Here is a 20384-nt window from a genome sequence, read left to right on the forward strand (position 1 = left end):
GCTCGATGGTGTGGTGGTGTACTCTACTGCTCTGCTCCCTGTAAATGCTCAGCGCGCTCAGCCCAGTGCCGCCACATTATCACTCATTCAAATTATTTTATTTTATTTTTTTGAAACGTACATAAAAAAAATTAAAGTTTTGAACAAAATGTACAAAAAAAGTTTTGTGGTTACACCACCCAAAATATATTTCTTTTCTTTTCAATTTTAATATTTCATCGATTTCATCAGCCTTTGATTATTTAACGAATCCTTGTAGTTAGGATATAGCTTTATTTACATGAAGTGAAAAAATATTTGAACAAACGCTCACGTGTGCATATTAATATAGTATGATCGTATAATATTTTTAAACGTGATATTCTCCTCCATCCAACTTTTCATCAGTAAGCCACGATATTATATTTGTACACGTATCTTTTTCCAAATAAATTAAACCAATGAAGCAAGATTCAACAAAACCTAAGAACGCCCCAACAACAATGTCAAGAAGATGGTGTCTTTTGGCTAAAATTCTTGAGATACAAACACTGGAAGCCCAGCACAACAGAGGCGGCACAAATATAAAATGTACTGGCCAATTGAATAAAAAGAAAGAGGCAATATACGAGGCCCTTGATGCATGTCCAGATGGAAATGAAAATTTATCAGGTCCAATATCAAATGAACTATTTGAAACTGTTGCAGCAGGTCTGCGTCTTCTGGTAACTGCTTTTAATGTAGCAACCACTATAATATCTAGAATTAGACCTGAAATTTATAAATTTTTAGATTAAAAAGGTCAATATATTATTTTAATATAATATCTCATGATAAATATGTACCAATGAAAAAATTGACTTGCATTTGGTACAAGTTTTGACTGCTTAGAATCCACACAAAGCCAATCCAACATGGGAGCCAGATCAAGCCATGACAAGAAATCTGCATTAAAAAAATGTAAGTACAGTTTTTAACTAGTAAACTTTACTTGTACTGAATTGTGAACAAAATTGTTTGTATTATTCACCTCTAACAATCTATAGTGAGTTCTTAGCTGCCTAAAGGCTAAAAATTGTTCAATCCACTTGACTAGGAAATTAGTCAAGTAAACATCGATGGCTAAAACTTTTTCTATGAGAGGTGGTACATTTCTTTTTTTCATAGACTGAAAAAATAATTTTTTTTTTTTTTTTTTTTTTTTCATCAGAACATACACAAAATTATTATACGAATTAATTTAACATCTAGTCAAAATATTTCTAACCTTGTCCATGATTTCGTTCGAAAACGTTCGCTTAAAAGAGAATCACAGGTGCTGATCTAATTATAAACCAAGGTACGAATAAAGTGAATCGCGTTGAGTAACCTGCAAAATTGTTGCTGCACGTATGGAAAAAACTTGTACTTTTATCAAGCATCAACCGCAGTGTCGATGAATTCAGTCCATACAACCACATATATGTACCTACAACAATATTAATAAACTTCTTATCACCGTAGACAGATACTTTTGGAGCAGTGACATCATACTTGATTGAAAAGAAAATAAGTGTTTCTCAATACAAACATGATAAGTGCTTATGCTTACCAGCAATATACTAAAAATGTGGCGCACGTTATCTTCAACAACTAATTAAATTATTTCCCATCTTACCCCAATAAGTTGACGAGAAAATTTTGTAACAATTTTTAGATTTCATGTTAACCCGCACTACCGATTCCATTTTATCCCTCACTGCTATATAAAAACATTGCTGTTGGCAATGTAGGATTTAGCAGAGATGTGACCGCGGTGGTTGGTTTGTGCACAAACCACAACATGTATGTGAGGGCGAGAGGGGGGCGAAGAGGGTAAGGTTAGCACTGAATATATTATATATATGCTGCAGCACTCGAGAAATGTGAGTGAAACAAGCGAAAAAAGTGCGAGCGGTGTGTGTAGTTTCTTGCGGTACCTTATATAGATTAAGCACTTTAAGCAGTTTAAGCAGCTGCAGCATCCGGGCGGTATTTATATACGCTTTATAGTTGTGATCGTACCGATACTACCGATGTATATTTAACTACTTTGGTATATATATATATATATATATATATATTATTTTAGACGCAACGCGCATCAGGAGAGGAGAGAATATAGAGTTAGAGAGACACCTGTTGCTTGCGAATCTTCGCGTCGTCGATCTTCGTGTCGTCGCGCATCATCCAAGGGTGGTTCGGTATACATACACTTTTGGTTCGGCTTGCATGAAAATATCGCAAGGTTAATGGTGCAGGTTCAAAGAGAGTGCGTGCGTGTACCAATTGAGCGAAATAACAAAGCGAAAATAAAAAAAAAAAGTGATACTTGGGTGCGCGAGATCTGCAGGAGATGCAGCATCAGCAGCAGCAACAACAACAGCAGCAGCCGGAAGTGCGGGCACTTTTTTTTTTCCTACTGCGACACAAGGCAAGCCTGTTGCGGGAACTCGAGTCTTCGGAGCTGCTGAACGTGCTCCTGAAGCGCGGCGTCATTACGGACTCGGAGCACCAGCGGCTCGCAGCCACGCTCGACGTCCAGCTCTTTGTCGAGCTTCTCCAGGCCAAGGGCTTCGAGGCCTTCCGACAGTTTTGCTTTGCTCTCGAGGCCGAATGCCCACACGTGCTCACGGACCTCCTCGTCGACCAGGACGCGCTCACCGAGTCCGGTTAGAAATGTTTTTTTATTATCATATCCTTAATCTCTCTTATTGCCATACATGTATAAATATATTATAGAGTTGTTCGTTTATTTTATTTCCTTTGCATGAATGCTGCACCTCTTGCTTACGTTATTTTATATTTGCGATGATAAGTAAGTATACTTAACTGCAGGAAATGTCTCACCTCTCCTGCACTATTCACTTCCTTTTTTCCATGTCTCTCTCTCTCTCTCGGGTAAAATTCTTGGGAAGCCATATATTATACACCTATACACAACAGCGTAGGCCGTAAAATAATTGTGTGTACGTGTTGCAGGTCTATTTAAGACCTTTCCTCACACACAGGTACGAAATCTCTCATTCTCATCTCTTCGTGTTTGCTTGTTACAGAGAAAAATGAGCAGCTGCAACAACAGCAGCAGCAGCAGACTGGTGACCAGCAGCAGCCAGATTCCAGCAGCGAGCTCGATCTCAAACGCTGCAGGTCAGTCTGTTTATATTTTATTGCATCTCTCCCACGCGTGAATCGCTGTGAATCATGCCACCCCCACCCCCCATCCATTATTTTCACTCTCAATCGACTTTATTAAATTTCACTGTCCGTTTCGTGTTATTTATTGCATTTTCGCAAATCACCCATAATGTAAAAATAAAAAAGGAAGCTAAATGAGACGTGTTAGCTCTAAATCAATGCTGTATATTTTTCGCAAGGTACTGTCATTTTATTCTCATCAGATCCCAAGGTCTAAGGTTGTGTATTTTTTCGATAACAACCTCCCAAAAAGTTTTACTAACATTTTAGTTTATTCTGTGTATGACTTTACTAATTGCCATTGCGCGCATAAAAATTAAATGACCACTTTGTTTTAATATTTACTCTATTCAAGGAAGCATAAAACTTTCTTACGACTAATACAGTAGTATGAGGATTGGCTTGATATTACTCAATTCTTACGCACATATGTTTACCCCCTTTTTTTGCACAACGATTGGATAATAGCGTGTACTTTTTGCCGGTCAGCCGTTTGCTCACAAGCGTAGTATTGTATTCAGGTTCTTCATTACTCTGAAAACACATTTTCTAATGTGGAGTCGTTTGGCACAAAGGAAATCGGTCGTACGTTATGCACCTCTCAACGATCTGGTACTTAAATGTATCTTGTCAGAATGCATAAAAAACAAATGTGTCTGGTGCTTTAGTTTTACTAAGCATTTTCAAAATAATAGTTAACAGTTGAGACTATTTTAATTCAATATTGTTTGTTTTTTGTTCCACACGAATCGCTATGAAGTTTTTTTTTTTTTTTTTTTTTTTTTATGCACTGGAAATTAGGAAAACTCCAGAAAAATTTATGTATGGTCCTGGAAAAATGTAATTTCAAAAACTTGCTCTATAAAAAAAAAAAATTATGACGGTTGTAGTTATGAGATATTTTATCCTATAGTGATATGACTTAACTCAAACGGTCATGTAATACAGTATTGTGTATCGTAACAAGTTTGTTGATATACCAGATATCAGCATCTTCATAATCTACGTCATTGGATGCCTTTTTGACTACTTTTGAGACCGATGCATGTAAAATAATTGGCTTTGAGTTGAATTTTTGTATGGTGTATGACCACTGTTGCCTCAAAACAACAACTCGCACTGTATCAAATATATCTTTCGTACATTTAATTGTTCCCTTATCACTGGCAAATTTGATACAACTTGAAAAAAAAGCCCTAACATGTATCGAGTCATAAAAATTAATTTGTACATTTCTTCACGCGTTTATGTACCAAACCTCAGACCGTGAATTTTTTATGCTAATTCGTCGATATGCTTATTAACTATTTTCAACATCTTTAATGAAAAAAAAAAAAAAAAAAAAAAAAAATACTCATGCATACATTTTAGTATTAATTTTTTTCACGTTATTTCTGAAACGATTCAAATTAAATGTCTTTTAGAATAGAACTATACCAATTTCCTGAAAAACGTCCAGTTTAGAAAAAAGAAGGTTAAATTAAGAAAAATTCTTTTTTTTTTTCTCGAAATCAAGGTAAGTACAATTTTCAAGCTCATGTCGGTGCTTTGTCCCTTTGCATCCAACCTTTGTCATTGTCGGTGATCTTGATTCAGCATTGTATTGAATTTTGCTTATTCATTGAGAAAAATATGGTACGAGCGAGACGCGCTTCCCCCACTAGTGAACACTGCGCACTCGTCATGAATTTTGCCGATTTCTTTGTGTAAATATGAGGTAATAGCATATTATTTTTGATTAAAAAAAAAATAAAAGTCATTTATATAATTGTAGAGATTTTTCATTCAACTTTATTCAATGTTTACAATTTTTCTCAAAAGTGTATATTGGTATTTACTAAAATATAGTATTTTTTTTTTTGTTGTATTTATTTACAAGAACATTAACGTTTAATGAAGAAAAACATAATATTTATACAAAAAAAGTCATCGGTAATGCAAGAATGTCTATCACATTGCGCTAAACATGTATAACTATTTTGAAATGTCTAGTCGATAAGTCGTCGTTATTGACATAATTTTTTCATTCGTTTGTTTGTTTGTCGGTTTTTCATAAATTATGTGTGCTTGTTAATATAATGTATACATTTGAACACATAAATAAATAAATTAACTAATTAATAAAAAGTGTGCGTCGACGGTTTTTGTTGGCATTACTGTAAGGGTACATAATGTACATCATGTTGTATAATATTGGGTACAAGTGGTTTTATATACTCTTTTTGAGCAATGTTTTCACAGTTGTCGATTGCTAACAATAAATAAGTACCTTGTATAGATACAGAGGGATCCGATATTTGGAAACAATTGCCCGAAATGGCAATATCTGATAAGCGAAAAACGCAGAAAAAAGTAAGGAGATGACTATTGAAATGTGTTTGTGTGTACGTATATAATTGATGCGTGTATTGTAATCGTCACGGGTCATATATTTCACACGTATTTTTTTTTACATGGCATCTATATAACAATAGAAAAATAATGAAACTAATTTAGGATTAGTTTCGACTTTATCCTGCGCAACGCAAGAAGTATACACATTACAATATTTCCTAGGCTAGCTACATACTATACACTGTACATGGCAAAATTGATTAGTTAATTTATCATGTAAATAATAATTAATAATAATGATAATCGTAATGTGTACGCACGCGCCCGCGCATGTATTAATAATATACATATGTATATAATATAATCAATGTTATAATATGTTTGTGTGTGGTTGTGATTGTGCGAGACAAGGTATATGCGTGTCAATATTATATATGTATATAATATACTGCTTAGAGTTCAAAAACTAGAAAAAATAATACGTAAAAGTTGAAGAATGAATACTTGTTTGCGACGGCAAGGATGTCGTGTGCAGTAATATAGGTATATATAATATATGGTCGAGTCGTACTTAATGATTATATATTATAGTTTTTCTTGTGCAGTGTCGCGCTAAAAGGATAAATTGTGCTAATAACGAGTGCGATCATATTATACAGACTAGTTCCCGCGACGACTCCGCCATACAATCCACATAATATGTTATTGTATTTGCCGTATACCGGGGAGTCCGCTGTAATTGCATTACCTATACATCGTATACCTAAACAATTATGTATGTATTCTACTAAATATTATAATTTACCCGTGTGACTCGATATTCATACAGGATATGATATTATAGAAGCAACAGCAGCAATAATCTACATGTATAAGGTTGTACCATCATCATCATCATCGTAATAATCCATTGTATTTATAATAATATGTGCCTGTATAATATACAGCGGGAGAACGAAAGGGATCGACCGATGGCTTCACTTTATAAGTATTATACGTGTAACAACCGGAGCAGCGGTAGCGGCAGATAGTGTAAATGTTATGTATATGCAATAGGATGGGATGTAATCAAATACCTACATACCTATGGATGGATATATACTTTTGTGTAAGATGCATTATGACGAGACACGCTACGCATGATATATATATATATATATATATAGAAAGCAGCTGCTTCTTTTACTTGTATTTATTCCATCGCTTGGTGGTCGAACGCGCGAGGAGGATCGTCCGGTATTTCGAGAGACGATGCTTTAAAATTAATATAGTTATAATAATGATGATAATAATAACAATAGTATTAATAATGATAATAATCATAGTAACAAGAGGAAAGTAATAAGAGTCAGGAGGAGAGTTGGTCCCGTCAAGCCGGCGCTATGGGGACGGGCTTGGGCTCGAGGTCGGATGATGGTTGCCGGTGCCCGGGTCGTTTCTTGCGCCGGGCGAGCTTGGTCTGGATCTCGTGGAGGGTCTTGCCTTTGGTCTCGGGCACGTAGACGAGGGCGAATAGGGCCGACATGGCGCAAACCGAGGAAAACAGCCAAAAGGTGACCGATTGGCGAAGATAATGCGTGAGTATGTGAAAGGTGCGGGTTACGACGAACACGAGGAACCAATTGGTCATGATGGATATGCTGCCGGCAATGCCCTTGGTCTCGGGTGGAAAGAGCTCGCTTATTATCGAGTACGGCACCGAGCCGTACCCCAACGAGAACACCACGTTGAACATCCCGATGCACGCTAGTGGCAACCAACTGAGCCAGCTCACGTCCTGCCCGTCCTCCTTCATCTTGTAATAATACCCGAATATCCCGAGGCACACGGTCATCGCTGACCCCGAAAACACGAGCAGCGGCTTCCTCCCGAACCTACATACAAATACATGTGTACGCATCAATTATATACATCGGAGTTTGTACATGTATATGTATATGTATAAGTACCTGTCTATGGTCACGGCGACGACGATGCCCATGATGACCTCTATGAGGCCGATGATGATGGTGGCGAGGTTGGGGTCGATCGAGCTGCCCGCGTCCTTGAATATCTGCACGGTGTAGAAGAGAACGGCGTCGATGCCGCACATCTGTTGGAACCACATGAGGCCGATGCACGTGCCGATGGCCTTGCGGCCGGCCTTGGTGCCGAGCAAGTCGCGCAGCCCGCCCTCCTTGATCTGCAGCTGCTCCGACTCCTCGAGTAGCTCGGCTATCTCCTGGCTGACGTCGTAGTAGGGCCCGCGCAGCGAGCGCAGGACCCGGCAGGCGTCGGCCTTACGTCCGTGCTGCACCAGCCAACTCGGCGACTCGGGGAGGAATATCACCACGGAGACGAGAAATGGGACGAGCATGAGACAACAGAGCCCGTTGAACATGATGTAGGTGAGGTAGGAGCCGGCCACGTACGAGAACACTATGCCCAGGGAGAAGAAGATGGGGAAGAAGGTGCCAAGGGTGCCCCGGATCGAGGGCTCGGCCACCTCGCCTATGTACACGGGCACGAGGACGCAAGCCGCCCCGGCCCCGATGCCCCCGATGAACCGGGCCGTGTAGAGCACGGGGATGCTCGAGCCCAGGGGCGCGATGAGCATGAGGACCCAGCAGACGAGAAACGGTATCGAGGTGATGCCGATCGCCAGTTTCCGGCCTATCCGGTCGGCGGCCTTGCCCGACGGCACCGCCCCGAGGATGGCCCCCAGGGGCATGAGGGCCGTGATCCAGGAAGCCTCGGCGCCCTCCTCGTCCAGCTCCGGGATGAACGAGTCGTTTTGGGCGAGCTTCGGCAACATGGGCGACGTCCAGCCCAGGGTCATGCCGCTCTGGGCCATTATCGAGCCGGCTGAAAATACACACCGTCATCATCACCGTCGCCTCTCTTCTCTCTCTCTCTCTCTCAATACACGCGAGAGTTTATTATAAGAACGGCGTGAGACCGGCCGCGCGCGCGTGTCATTGGGTGCTTGTATACACATACATGCCAACGCACCGAGGCGGAGGGACACCACCACGGCGACGAGACTTTCTGCGCGACCTTCAATATTTTCTCTCTCTCTCTCTCTCCCGCGGTGCCATTAATAGAAAATTCAGCTGAGCAAAGTGTTATTTTTAGCCGAGCGAGCCAGAGGGATTCGGATCAAACTAGATTGTTGCGCCGCCGCGCGCGATATGTTAAACGCCGTTCCGAAAAATGTGGAAAAACACACGGGGACCGGCTGTATTTGTACTTTTTTTCCCGCTCTTTGTTCGCCAGCTATACTGTGCCACTCTGTATAATATATAACGTGCTCTATACCTCGTGCACACGCGTTTGATCAAACAATAAAAAGAAAAAAAAAACCGCGCGCGGCGTTCGAAGCACGTCTAATTGCGAGCTCTCGCTGTGTAACCCACCCCCTTTACTTCTCTCTTAGATCGATTGATGTGTTTTCCCCCTCCCCCCTCTCGTCTCGATCCAGCAGGTTCCCTCGAACGTATTTTTCAATCGCACAAATTTGTCGGAGCATCATTAGACATGTAAGAGAGACGAGATATGGAAAACGTTGAATCCCGCGTGTCCAATATCGATGAGTTTGTTGTTGTAGTCAGACGCAAGCGGGGGACTTTACCCATCAAATAAAGCGTGTAATTACACGAAACGGCGTTGTTCTCGTCTTCGACGACGGCAATAAATTGTGCCTCGGTTTCTACTGTTTGCACTGCAGCCACTCGTATAGCCGTTGATCGTTCTCATCAGCTTTGAAAAATGATTTACGCGATGATGTTCTCGCGCACACGAGTACAACCGTCACGTTATTGGACGTTAACTCCAATTAAAGCGATTATTGTGAAACTAATGCAATACCATTCCCGTAATAATAATAATGATGATAAAGCCGACGGTTTTATACTTGCCGGTAGATTAAGCTGCCCTTGTGGCAATGATCTCAATTATAGTCTACAAATCGTTTTCGAGAACGGAGCGGAGCACGTAAATAGCTTGGGAAAGAAGAGAACAAAAAAAAAAAGAAAAACATTCAATGACGCGTACTTTGCGTCACACACCACCAACGTATACCACGGTTTACATACATACATGTGTACATACGCGTTGGTTGTATAATTGTACGCGTATGGATAGTGGCTCATGAATGATGCGCTCTTATTTGTGCTATTGTCACAGTCCCTCGGAGTATATATGTATACATGTATATATGTATTTCGCGTGTAGGTAAACAAAACGTCGCGTGTTCCCCTCTTTCTCCGCGTTGCTCGTTGGTATATACACACAATGATGGGTAAAAAATCGGGAAGGCATCACAGCCGCCAAGGAGAACGCGATAACGCAACGCGCAAGTGCGAGGATCTCTCGTATATGCATGAGTATAGAATTTATTTTTACCCGAGACTCTCTTCCGCGTGCGCGTCGTCGGCTGCGTCGGGATGGTTGTATCGATGAGCAATGTATTACTACTAATTATTGTTGAGGTGCCGTTTAACTCGAATATAATGTACGCGCGTTGGAAAATATTAAAAAAAAAAAAGCTCGATTTTTACTTTATGCTTTTCAATTAGATGATACGACACTCTTACACATTTACGTTGGCTCTTTCATCAGGCGAGCGAGCGATAAGAGTCGCGCTGTAAAGTATATAAATATTGTACAGGCTTGGATGGTTTAAAAAGAAAAAAAAAACATTCATTCCTACTCCACTGTCGCATCGTTTTCGTCGCGCGCGAGGCGACGAAATTTTTCGTTCAATCTATACACGCGTATAAGTATGTTGTACATTCACGAGCTTTTGGCTCTCAATGACACTCGGCGCGCTTCCGCGACTCGGCCCTGCTATTCGTGTATCGATATTTGGCCGAATGTCGCGTATGGCTTGACTATATACGTGTAAAACGGCGTTGCGTAACGCGGAACGAGAGATCACGAGATGATCGGGGAAAAATGGAAATTTTCGCTCGCCACGGTTTTTCCCGTGTCCTCTACGTGAAACACATAGGTGTAATTGCCGAGAGAGAGAAAATGGGGTAAGAGATTGGGGAAGGGGGGGGTGTTAAAATAGATGGGTACACAAAGGATGAGCGAGGAAAGACCGTCCATTGAACCGGCGAGAGAGAGGAGATAAATTGGCGCTATTGTGCTGCGAAAATGTTGACCAGGTTGTTAAAAGAGAGAACGGTAGCTGCTAGCCTTTCAATACAAATATTAAATAAGTACCTGCGCTGGCGGTGCAGAAAATGTGTGACGATTCCAACCGGTTGAATGGAAATCGAGTGGAAAAAAAAGCAACAACAACAACAACAACGCGAACGGAGACGATGATAATAGACAATGATGCGGGGGGTGTCGAAAGAAAAAGGGAGATAATAAAGACGGGAATGCGAATTGCCAAAGAGAGGCACAATGACATAGCAAGGAGAAGAAGAAGAAGCTAGTGCAGGTGGGTGTTTGACTAGCGAATTCTATAAGAGCGCTCTGTTGCACGCGCACGTGCAGAGTTGCAGGAAAACCAACTACTAGCAGATACCCTAATATATATATGTGTATACGAATAAACTCGGGTTTGCTCTGTTCTCTCGGAAAAATACAAACGAGCTGAGAGCTACACATCATCATCCCACACGCGTACATTATCTCTATGTAGAAGGCAGATCTTTCTCTCGATTACGAGTACTCTCGTATCGGTATGTATCGGTATATATATATATATATACATATACATTAGATCCGCACGTGCACACACGTGTGAGAGGAGGTGTATTCGCGCCGACGACCTGGCCGCCTATGTATAATATGTACACCATCGGCGTCTCCATCGGGTTACGTAAAATGATAATTGCGGTCGCCCGCGAGTAAGTGCAAGCAGCATTTGAGAAAGTCACATGATAAATCGTTATTATATATGCGTATTTATAAATTTCGAGCGGGCGTTAACCGAGGCGTTAACTGCACGAGGGGAGCTTTTTTTTTTTTTTTTTTGTCGCCCTTTATCCCATCCACGTGCACCTACGTCACGGACACTCGATGTACTTAGCGGTAAATCTAAAATAACATACCGGTTGCTCTCGCGTGCAACGTATAACACCCGTTTGTACACAAATATATAATATATAATAAATTATACAAAGTAAGTAGCTCGTCGTCCGCGCGCGCGCTCGCATTGATTGCCCAACTACGTGTATACGCTCGGGGCTTACGTTTGCAAACAATGCGAGGAGGCCCCCAAGGTCTCTCTCTCTCATTTAAATCGTGATGGGGACAACAAAAAAAGAAAAAAGAAAAAAAAAAAAAAAAAAAGCAGAATTGAATTCTCAGTTTCGTTCTCTTGAGCGTTGACTGCGTTTAGTTTATCGGATTTATCACCGTCGCATCACGCACACGCGCCCGTTACATGTAGGTATATATTATTATTGTACGCACAATCGATCTTTCCGAGGCGAAAGATAAGGGCGAGAGGAACGGGACAGCCGAGGAAACGCCAGCCAGCGGCTAGATTAGATTATCCAATCGGCTGTCAATTGCCGATCGCAGCCGATCGCGTTGCGAGTTGCAGAGGAAAGAAAAAAAGAAAAAAAAGTGAGAGCAGGCCCCGCTTTTACGCGATACGCGAGCGTCGTCGTATTTATTAATATATGTACACACACTCGGGCTGCCGATAAGAATACCGCGCTCGCGATACGTGTACGAGTAGGCCGCATGCACCGTCCGTCATCTGTATCTTTGGTATATTATGTAGCAGTAATCGGACAGCTGCTGTGCAGGCCACGCGTGCCCTTTCCCCCCCACCCCCCTCCCCCTTAATAATTTGTATATGTATGCGTTTGAACAATAACCATCACCTATCATCACCTATATGTCATCATGGTCATGATCATCGTCAACCAACTCACCGATGAGAGTGGCCAGGCATTGGAAGAGTTTGCGGCCCTCCTGCTTGGACCTCGATGGGGGTGACGTGACAGGGGCGGCCGGGCGCAGGGGTTGGGCCGCGCTGCCGGTCGTGAGCAACGGGGGCTTGCCGGCAACACCCTGTAGCTGCTGGTGCAGCCTGTTTGACTGTAAATCGGCCATCTCGTTGGCCTCGGACTGCCTCTGCTGCTGCATGGCAACGATCCGATGGTCCTCGTTATCACAATGAAGGCCCACCGATTGTGGCCCGTCGCCGGATAACAGAGCGGTTGCTGCTTCTTCCGCTTGTCCTCGCGCCTCCTGCGTCCGTCGTCGGCGCTGCTCCTCCACAGCATGTAGCCTCTGGCCGCTCGGGCTCGTGATGGCTCGGGCCGGTTATTCGCGAGCGAGTGGCGCGCGCGTCTTCGCCTCGACCGCTTTTAGACGCGGACTGACGCGCCAGCGGCACTAACAGCGGCACCCGCTTGCCTCGCCACTTTGCACCGCCGCTCCTCGTGTATTACCACCGCCAACCGAGTACTCGCACATAAGTTATACATATAGTCAAAAACAACGTAGTCGTCGTCGTCGTCGTCGTGATCCCCTCGAGTCGACTCTCTCTCTCTCTGTGTATACCTATATCCGTATGCGCGATGTAATTTTGGTACATGCACGACCTTCCTAGACGCCGGCCGGATCGGCACTGGATGCAGCCTGCACCACCGGCGTGTCGATGATCGGTATCCGTTGCAGCCACCTGAGGACCCCCGTTGCTGTCAACCACGTGCAACCGTCTATCTGTCTGCCTTTCTTTCTTTCTTTCCGTTCCTTATTCTCGCTTGCACGGCGTCCTCGACACACAGCTGCCTTAAGTACCCCTCCACAAGTACCTGATGCTTCCATGCACCCCGGCGATATGCGTGTATATATATATATATATATATATAGGTCTAGCTTACCGCGAGCGCGATCCTTATCTGCACGCGCGCCTTATCATGCTCCAGAGGGTCATTGGGTTTCCGTGTATAGGTGCGACACGATAAGGAGACTCAACCGAGCTTTGATTTTTTTTTTTCCTCTTTCTTTGATCGGCTCTTTAAGTTCGGCGGTGGTGCGTGCATCGGGTGTACGTAGGTACGCGCTATCATCGGCAACGAAAAAAAAAACCATTGTGTAACAATTGTTATAATTTTATCGCCGGTATGTATTACAATAATAATCGTTGTCGCGGAGGGCCAGGACGGAGCGTCCTTTGTTCTCGTCACCTACAATTACAATGTATATGTACATACAATATTATTAAATGTTGTTTTTTTTTTTTTTTCCGTTATCGCATCTTACGGCTCTTGTTTTCGCGTGCATGGAGTATTTGTTGCTCGCCCGTTATCTCTGTCGGGCCGCGTCGAGAGGTATATATATATATATATATATATACACATACGTGTGCGTGCCTTCCCAAATCTCGGTGCATCTCATTTCGATATTTTCAAGGTTCACGTAAATCTACGTCGCGCCTGTAAAAACACTCGATTGTATAGGTACCCGCAGTGCTTTATTGCTCCGCAGGAGTGTGCACAGTTCCGGTGAGGGACACTTGAGTAGGGTTACTCCAAACCGTAAATCATATCTCGTTTTTAAAGTAAAGTACATGTTTTTCTAGTTGCCACGGGACATTACGCTTTTTCTATGGGTTTGAGCCGGCTATGAGTACGAAAGAATTTAGCTGACGGAGGGAAAGCATGAGAAAATAAAAAATAACTTGGCTAATCGTTTGCCATTTCCGTCCTATCGGTGTACAGCTTTGCGAGTTCATGGATGAAAAATAAGGAAACCATATAAATATCTATAGGTATACCAAGTCGGTCCTTCAAATTTTGAAAAACACGTGACAAGATATGACTTTCCTCTTTACCACCCCCTTCTCTTTTTTCACGCATTCCACGTCACGCTGGTCATTCATATTTTACGTGAGATGACGCTAAGTGGACTTAATCGATATAGGAGGATGATGGTTTTTTAACGATCATTGTGTTCGAACGTTAATACAGGTATTACCACCTGCTAATGGATCATTAATTATTGATTCATTTATCGGTCCGTGCACATATATATAAATAGTATATAAAAGAGCGTCGGGAGTTTAACGTCATGAAAATAGAAGAGCATCAATGCGTGATCGGTACTATTTTCAGCTTTTTCGCACAAGTAGCGGATTTCACATTATTTTCATCTTGCAAGACGAAAACACCACTCGATGATAGTGACGATGTTTATACGTTTATGTATATATTATTTGAGAAATATACGATTATCGACTCCGAGTATTTTTTTTACACTTTAATCCAATCAGTGTAATTAATAGCCGAAATACACGAATCCATTGAAATATTCATTAGCGTGAATCATTACGGGTGAAATTCTCATTAGCAAAAGTTCTTTTCCCAACCACTAAAATGTTCTTATCTTTCAACATTACCTTAGACATATGTGTATTTTTTCGTGACATGTATATTTTTCCGGAAGTAAATAAAAAGATGTTTACTCTCCAAAGAAAAAAATCAATGGGCATTTCTGTCAAATCTTCAGTTGTCCGATTGAAAGACACCGATGTCAATAAACTGAAACGAAATTTCATTTTTCCGCGTACCAAACGTTTCAAGGATCATAGGAATGTGTTTTATCATCAGAGAAACAATAGTCTCGACTTTTTTTTTTTTTTCCTTCATTCTACTGTAAAAAAAGACGTCTCCCTGTCAGCTGGTTCTGCTTCATTATAGAGATCGATTATGTACCTCTGAACAATAATTTCTAATGACTGTACGTACGTGATGTTTGATACAATACTTCAATGCTACATTGCCATCATACGTATATACATACATCGATTAGGCAGCAGCAGCAACAATCGCACGCACACCACCATCGGCTCTCTCGCATCTCGAGAACTCACTCACGGAATCTGACTCCGACTGTGACGCACGCGCTCTCTCACGAACACGTGCACGTACTTACACACACATAGTTACGTTAAACTCTGGGTTTTTTTCCTAACACGCGTTGCGGCTGCTCCTCCCGCAAGATACCTTACGCGTATACAGCTGCTGGCGTTAACTTTTTTTTTTTTTTTTTTTTTTTCCATTTGCTCTGCTACTTGTACGTATATACATATACTCACTTACTTTCGGCAACGGCAGTAACCTGCCAACTCACCAATGAGTAGATAATCTAAAAATTATTTTCCTTTCAACCACGTAAGTATCCATTGGGGTACAAAAGAGTTTTGATGTCTCTCTTTCAGAGTTGTCGCAAGACATTGCTACTATTGTTAAAAAAGTGGTCAATTTTGTTGTTGCTCGGGTTACCTATATATATACAACTCAGATCTGACCGTCCATTGTGTGTCTGTTGACCTCGCGTTTTCCCGCACTTTACTTCCCTGCGTAACTTTTATTTTCCCCGTTTATTTAACCAGTAAATTGACAAATACAGCGAAAATCCTTACTTCTTCGGTGACTTGGTCCCAACGAACCATCAGTACGGCCTATTCGGGTTGGTAAACGTCATACGATGCGAAAGGTCTCCCCGGCGTCCTCGGCAGTGACCCCAGTTGTCTGTATTCTCAGGATTCCGAGACAATGACTCCCCTACATGCTCGAAAAAGTTCTTTTTTTTTTTTTTTTTTTTTTTTTTCTCTCGGTTAGATCAAAGTGTACAATGGAATACCCACTCGGATAATCCGTGCAATGACTAAGGAACGAGTTTGTAACGACAATTCGCGAGGAGAGAACACAATACGGGTGATTGTTTTGAATCGGAGGATTTTTCAATAATATATATAATGTTGGTATGATTTTAATTTACCTCGAGTTGTTACCGCATTGAGAATTTTCAAGCTTAGCGGCAGGAATCAATTATCAATGAAAAACTCCCTCGTGGTCATCATCCACGCAGCCTACAAGTATACACCGGTGTCCCGTCAGGTGTACTATGTGTATATATAAGTAGCGATCGATCCCGGGACCGTGATGGGCATACACCTGTAATTACCCGATCAATTTTCAATCGCTCGGCCAAATGACTCAGCTCCTATGTACACGCATATATACGCCCATTACGCCTAATTACACGCGCTACGCGTAAATAAATAATCCCCGATTGCTCTGTTTCAGTCTGTTGGAGGACGAGCCGGTGAAGGATACAGTCCCGGACTCGGAAGACGCCTCGCCCACGTCGGAACAGCCGCCTGCCCTCGAGCTCCTCGATGAGCCCGTCGACGAATCCCCGGTAAGTTTTTCCGCCACGCCCTTCCTTCCACGTTTCATTGCCACGGAGACACGGGCAAAAGTACACAAGTACCTCTACTTGCCGCAGATTTGTCGATTTCCGCTGCAAGTCGCGACAAAGCAGCGTTCGACGCGCGCGCGAGTGTCCCTGTACTATTTTATTTTCCCTAAAAATAGATTACCAAAAGCAACGTCGAACCTCGCGCGCTTATTTTTAGATCATGTGTGTATATTGTACCCAAGTTTACGTATATGTGTGCACGCGCGGCGGTAATTAATAATATGCATATATATGCTCGAGCCGTAATCCATCGAGTGATTTTCCAGTGTCGCCTTTTGGGTGTACCAATGCCGAAAATCGGTTTGAACGACCGTCTACTCCGACCGGGAGAGAGTTGCAAGCCAACCGAAAGATAACGAAAAAAAAAATTCCAAAGCAGTGTTTTTTCGCGCCTATGTTTTCTCTCACGCTGTTTCCTCGACGAGCAGCTGTCGTGTATACAAGTAGCCTCCGTCGATTCGTCGAGTGTGTGCAAATGATTGTATAATTACCCTGGTTTTTTTTTTTTTTTTTTTTTACTACTGACGCACTTTGTGTATTACGTACGCGTTCGAATCTCTTTTTTGGCATCTTTAAAGCACCCTCTTTGCTGCTAACAGCAGAGATGAAGTATCAAGATATGGCCGAGGAAAAATCAACACATACATCTCTCGGTCATTACGAAACTCTTGAAAACAACAAAGTTCGTTTTCCGATCCCTTCCCCTCCCTCAGCCTCGATCTATTCATTTGCCAAACGGCGTTTTGTCGCTTTTTTTCATAATTATTTAAGCGGCATCTTAAAAGTAATTTAATTACTCTTTGACACTACGATAATATATAATATATGCTACCTGTCGGACGGACTCGAAGGTCAAGCGGTTCTAATTCTTAACGCAATCACCATCACGAATCTCGGCTGATAGTAGGTGTGTGTGTGTTGCCAAGATATTTGGAACACCTGACCGTAAATCAGTCGGGAGTTTAATATCAGATTCGAGTCGAAGAGATTGTATCTGCGGGCAATAATTGCGGCTGATAAATAAAAAAAATACTTGCTCATCGTTGCGAGTGGCAGTGGTAATTTTTTTTTTTTTTTTTTTTTTTTTTTTTGCTCTGTCTCACTACTTTCATTTTACTGTGTAAATTTTGTTTCGTGTATACTATATATGCCTCCGTACAGTTGTCACCGAAATTTGCACAAAATCCATTGGGTTGTCGCTGCTGCAGCGTGATCTTGAATTTCCGAGTCCACCGAAAACACGCTCACGTACGTTGGTTTCCCCCTCTCGCATCTCTCTTTTCAAGCCATTTGTTAAAAATAGCTAAATAGTCGAGAGAGTTTTTTGGTTTAGTTGGTATATAGTATAGACATTATACAACACGTGTACCAGGAAACGGAGCTGTTTTTACGTGATGTGAACACCGATGGATACACGGGAAACAAAACGTCATCGTTAAAACCTGTGCGTGTGTGTATGCGCTATCTTTACAATTAATTGACAAAGCAACTCGACAGATCTCCTTTGCACGTGATGTGATGTAAAAAAAAAAAAGAAGCAAGGTGATGGAAATACGTAATCGTATACTGCAGATAGAGTGCGAGCCAATAAAAATAATGTATAATTACTTTATTTGCGATTTTAATCCCTCGTTAATATATTATATTATAATACATCGTGTCTAGGGCATGCATTAGATATAAGTCGACTAGTGTACCAAGTAGTTAAAGCGAAAAAAAAAAAAAAAAAGAAGATGAAGAAGAGGGTAATACATAATTAAGTGCTGTTGGCTAACACGAGCTGCACTTTTTTATACATTAAAGTGACGAAAGCTTTTTTTTTTCCACTCATATATTTTTACTTTTTACGTGCTGATAGGTAGAAAAAAAAAAAAAAAAAAAAAAAACCATTACTCAACTAAAATCGCGCGTAACGCGCTCAAAGATTAGCGAATGTCAATTGCTCGAGTGTGTGCATAACTAGCTACTATGTCACACGCTGGTCCGAATAACGTATAGGTACAGCACAGCGAGTGTTTAGCGCACCCGAGCACGCATATTGTGTATACGTCGAAGCGAGCGAGCCCATAATATTACAGTACACACCAACGTGTCAAAAAATAACCGTTAAAAGAAAAAACAATCCATGTACATAAGTATTATCTGCCCAGGCGAGCGATGAAAATAAATTGAAACTCCAAGCGTAGAAGTACAAAGTAGTAAAGCGTCGACGACGTTTTGACTGGTCGCAATGAAGTGGCCTGCGTCCCGCGCGTATATATATTATTATATACCTACACTTTAAGGTATTCTAATCCAACGAAGCGGTCTTCTGTGGCCGTTGCGCCTCTGCTTGCACGGTTTCTCCCCGCGGCGCGGCCTTGTATACGTGCTCAGTCGCGAGGTGCTCGCCATCCTCATCGCCTGGCATACACCCATAAAAACCCCCTCGTATTTTGCATCTCCCTCTGCGCGTATAAATCAACAAGCGCAGCACAGGGAGGTACTCGCGTCGAAAAGCTGTGATAAGCCAGCATCGTCATCGGCCCGATGCCGCCCCCCGTGTAAACTTACTCGGCCGGCCATGGGCGGTTCAGTGCTCGGAAGGCTCCGGTGCCGGTTTTACGCGTGGTGACCACCAACTCCGCTTCTACTGCCTTGGCATGAAGATTTTCCCGGGTTTCGAGCTGCGGCGCACCACGGATACCCAGACCCCGTCTGCGGTGGTGGTGGGCCCTGGTAGCGCCCAGCGGACCTCGAAGCGCCGATCATCCGGTGGTGGTAGGCGGGACGGTGAGCGGAAACGTCGCAGCCACCGCGGACACAAGGTACAACCATTGAGAGTCTCTAATATATTCTTACCTCCTCTTGCATCTTATCCTTGTCATCCTGCGCGATCGTCGCACAGGGGAGGAAAATCGGTATGGGTCGCATTGGCTTCCATCTCGGCCGATCGGGCTTAATTGACGCGTCACCGGCTTTCATCTATACGTACACGCGTCGGCTAATTAAATAGCAACGTCGTTGTAGCGTGACGAGCAGTTTGCTCCCTATATCGACCGGTTCGATTGTCGAGAAGCCGACCAAATAACGCAACGACCGATGTGTCTATACGTATGATATATGCTTGCTCGTGTTTGTATATATATATTACTGATGTTTCCCTCTCTCTCTCTCTCTTTGTCTTTTCGACACATGCACGGAAGAGTTTAACGGGGATACTGCAACCAGGGTGTACAGGTATCGCGATCGCGCTCGACACGCACGAGCCGATTTCACGAGGGACAAATCGAATCGACCGATTTTTCAATGTTGCACCGTTAATAGTAAAGGCAACGTAGTACTCGTTTTGCTGTCCACATGTATTTGTATATATGCTATTCGCATATTCTCACGTTGAGGGATACCTATATATAATATTATGTACAACAGGATTTCGTTTCGGCATTATCGGTATTTCCTCCGTTGTTTCGAAAGAAAGAGAAAGTGTGTGCCATGGTATATTATACCCTTGGCTCATACGAGCGTGCGTATATATGTGTGTGTGGGTGTGTGTGTGTGTGTATGTGTGTGTGTGTGTGTGTGTGTGTGTGTGTGTGTGTGTGTGTAAGGTTGAAGAGAAAAAGAGATATAGCGAGAGAGCTGCGTGTACG

At 42.5% G+C, this 20384-nt stretch overlaps 3 protein-coding genes across 4 annotated transcripts in view; 1 reads left to right on the forward strand and 2 right to left on the reverse strand.

Moving 5' to 3' along the window:
• Positions 1 to 314: 314 nt before the first annotated feature.
• Positions 315 to 2196, reverse strand: LOC106638669 (polyisoprenoid diphosphate/phosphate phosphohydrolase PLPP6). Of its 2 annotated transcripts, none has more exons than XM_089592240.1 (5): positions 2137 to 2196; positions 1247 to 1447; positions 1010 to 1147; positions 825 to 924; positions 315 to 750 (listed from the first exon to the last, which is right to left on the reverse strand). In XM_089592240.1, the coding sequence occupies exons 2-5, from the start codon at positions 1253 to 1255 to the stop codon at positions 350 to 352; spliced, it is 648 nt and encodes a 215-aa protein (XP_089448366.1). In that variant the 5' UTR covers positions 1256 to 1447; positions 2137 to 2196; the 3' UTR covers positions 315 to 349. The 2 variants fall into 2 exon arrangements, with proteins under 2 accessions (XP_089448366.1, XP_014207441.2); XM_014351955.2 differs by lacking the exon at positions 2137 to 2196 and adding an exon at positions 1571 to 1779.
• The window catches only part of pyd (zonula occludens-like protein polychaetoid), a 30586-nt gene continuing 12278 nt past the window's right edge, over positions 2077 to 20384 (forward strand). The window contains exons 1-3 of the mRNA XM_089592237.1: positions 2077 to 2669; positions 3054 to 3147; positions 16578 to 16692. Coding sequence (XP_089448363.1) covers positions 2354 to 2669; positions 3054 to 3147; positions 16578 to 16692 — 525 coding nt within the window. The 5' untranslated portion in view covers positions 2077 to 2353. The remainder of the gene's footprint in view (positions 2670 to 3053; positions 3148 to 16577; positions 16693 to 20384) is intronic.
• Positions 6801 to 12993, reverse strand: LOC106638666 (trehalose transporter 1-like protein). The gene is made up of 3 exons (XM_014351951.3): positions 12411 to 12993; positions 7479 to 8373; positions 6801 to 7403 (listed from the first exon to the last, which is right to left on the reverse strand). The coding sequence occupies exons 1-3, from the start codon at positions 12622 to 12624 to the stop codon at positions 6899 to 6901; spliced, it is 1614 nt and encodes a 537-aa protein (XP_014207437.2). The 5' UTR covers positions 12625 to 12993; the 3' UTR covers positions 6801 to 6898.

This window comes from Copidosoma floridanum, unplaced genomic scaffold, assembly GCF_036245765.1.
Source record: "Copidosoma floridanum isolate Cflo_tuat_1 unplaced genomic scaffold, Cflo_Japanese_pri ptg000014l, whole genome shotgun sequence".
Lineage (NCBI taxonomy): Eukaryota > Metazoa > Arthropoda > Insecta > Hymenoptera > Encyrtidae > Copidosoma > Copidosoma floridanum.

Bases quoted from the DNA above. Each gene is read 5' to 3' on its own strand.
- LOC106638669 (XM_089592240.1), bottom strand. The intron at 925-1,009 runs GTGAATAATACA...TTTTTAATGCAG, and splicing joins CTCACTATAGATTGTTAGAG to ATTTCTTGTCATGGCTTGAT. The intron at 751-824 runs GTACATATTTAT...TATAAATTTCAG, and splicing joins GCAAGTCAATTTTTTCATTG to GTCTAATTCTAGATATTATA.
- LOC106638666 (XM_014351951.3), bottom strand. From the start codon at position 12,624: ATGCAGCAGCAGAGGCAGTCCGAGGCCAACGAGATGGCCGATTTACAG. The intron at 8,374-12,410 runs GTGAGTTGGTTG...GTGTATTTTCAG, and splicing joins ATGCCTGGCCACTCTCATCG to CCGGCTCGATAATGGCCCAG. The intron at 7,404-7,478 runs GTACTTATACAT...ATTTGTATGTAG, and splicing joins GTCGCCGTGACCATAGACAG to GTTCGGGAGGAAGCCGCTGC.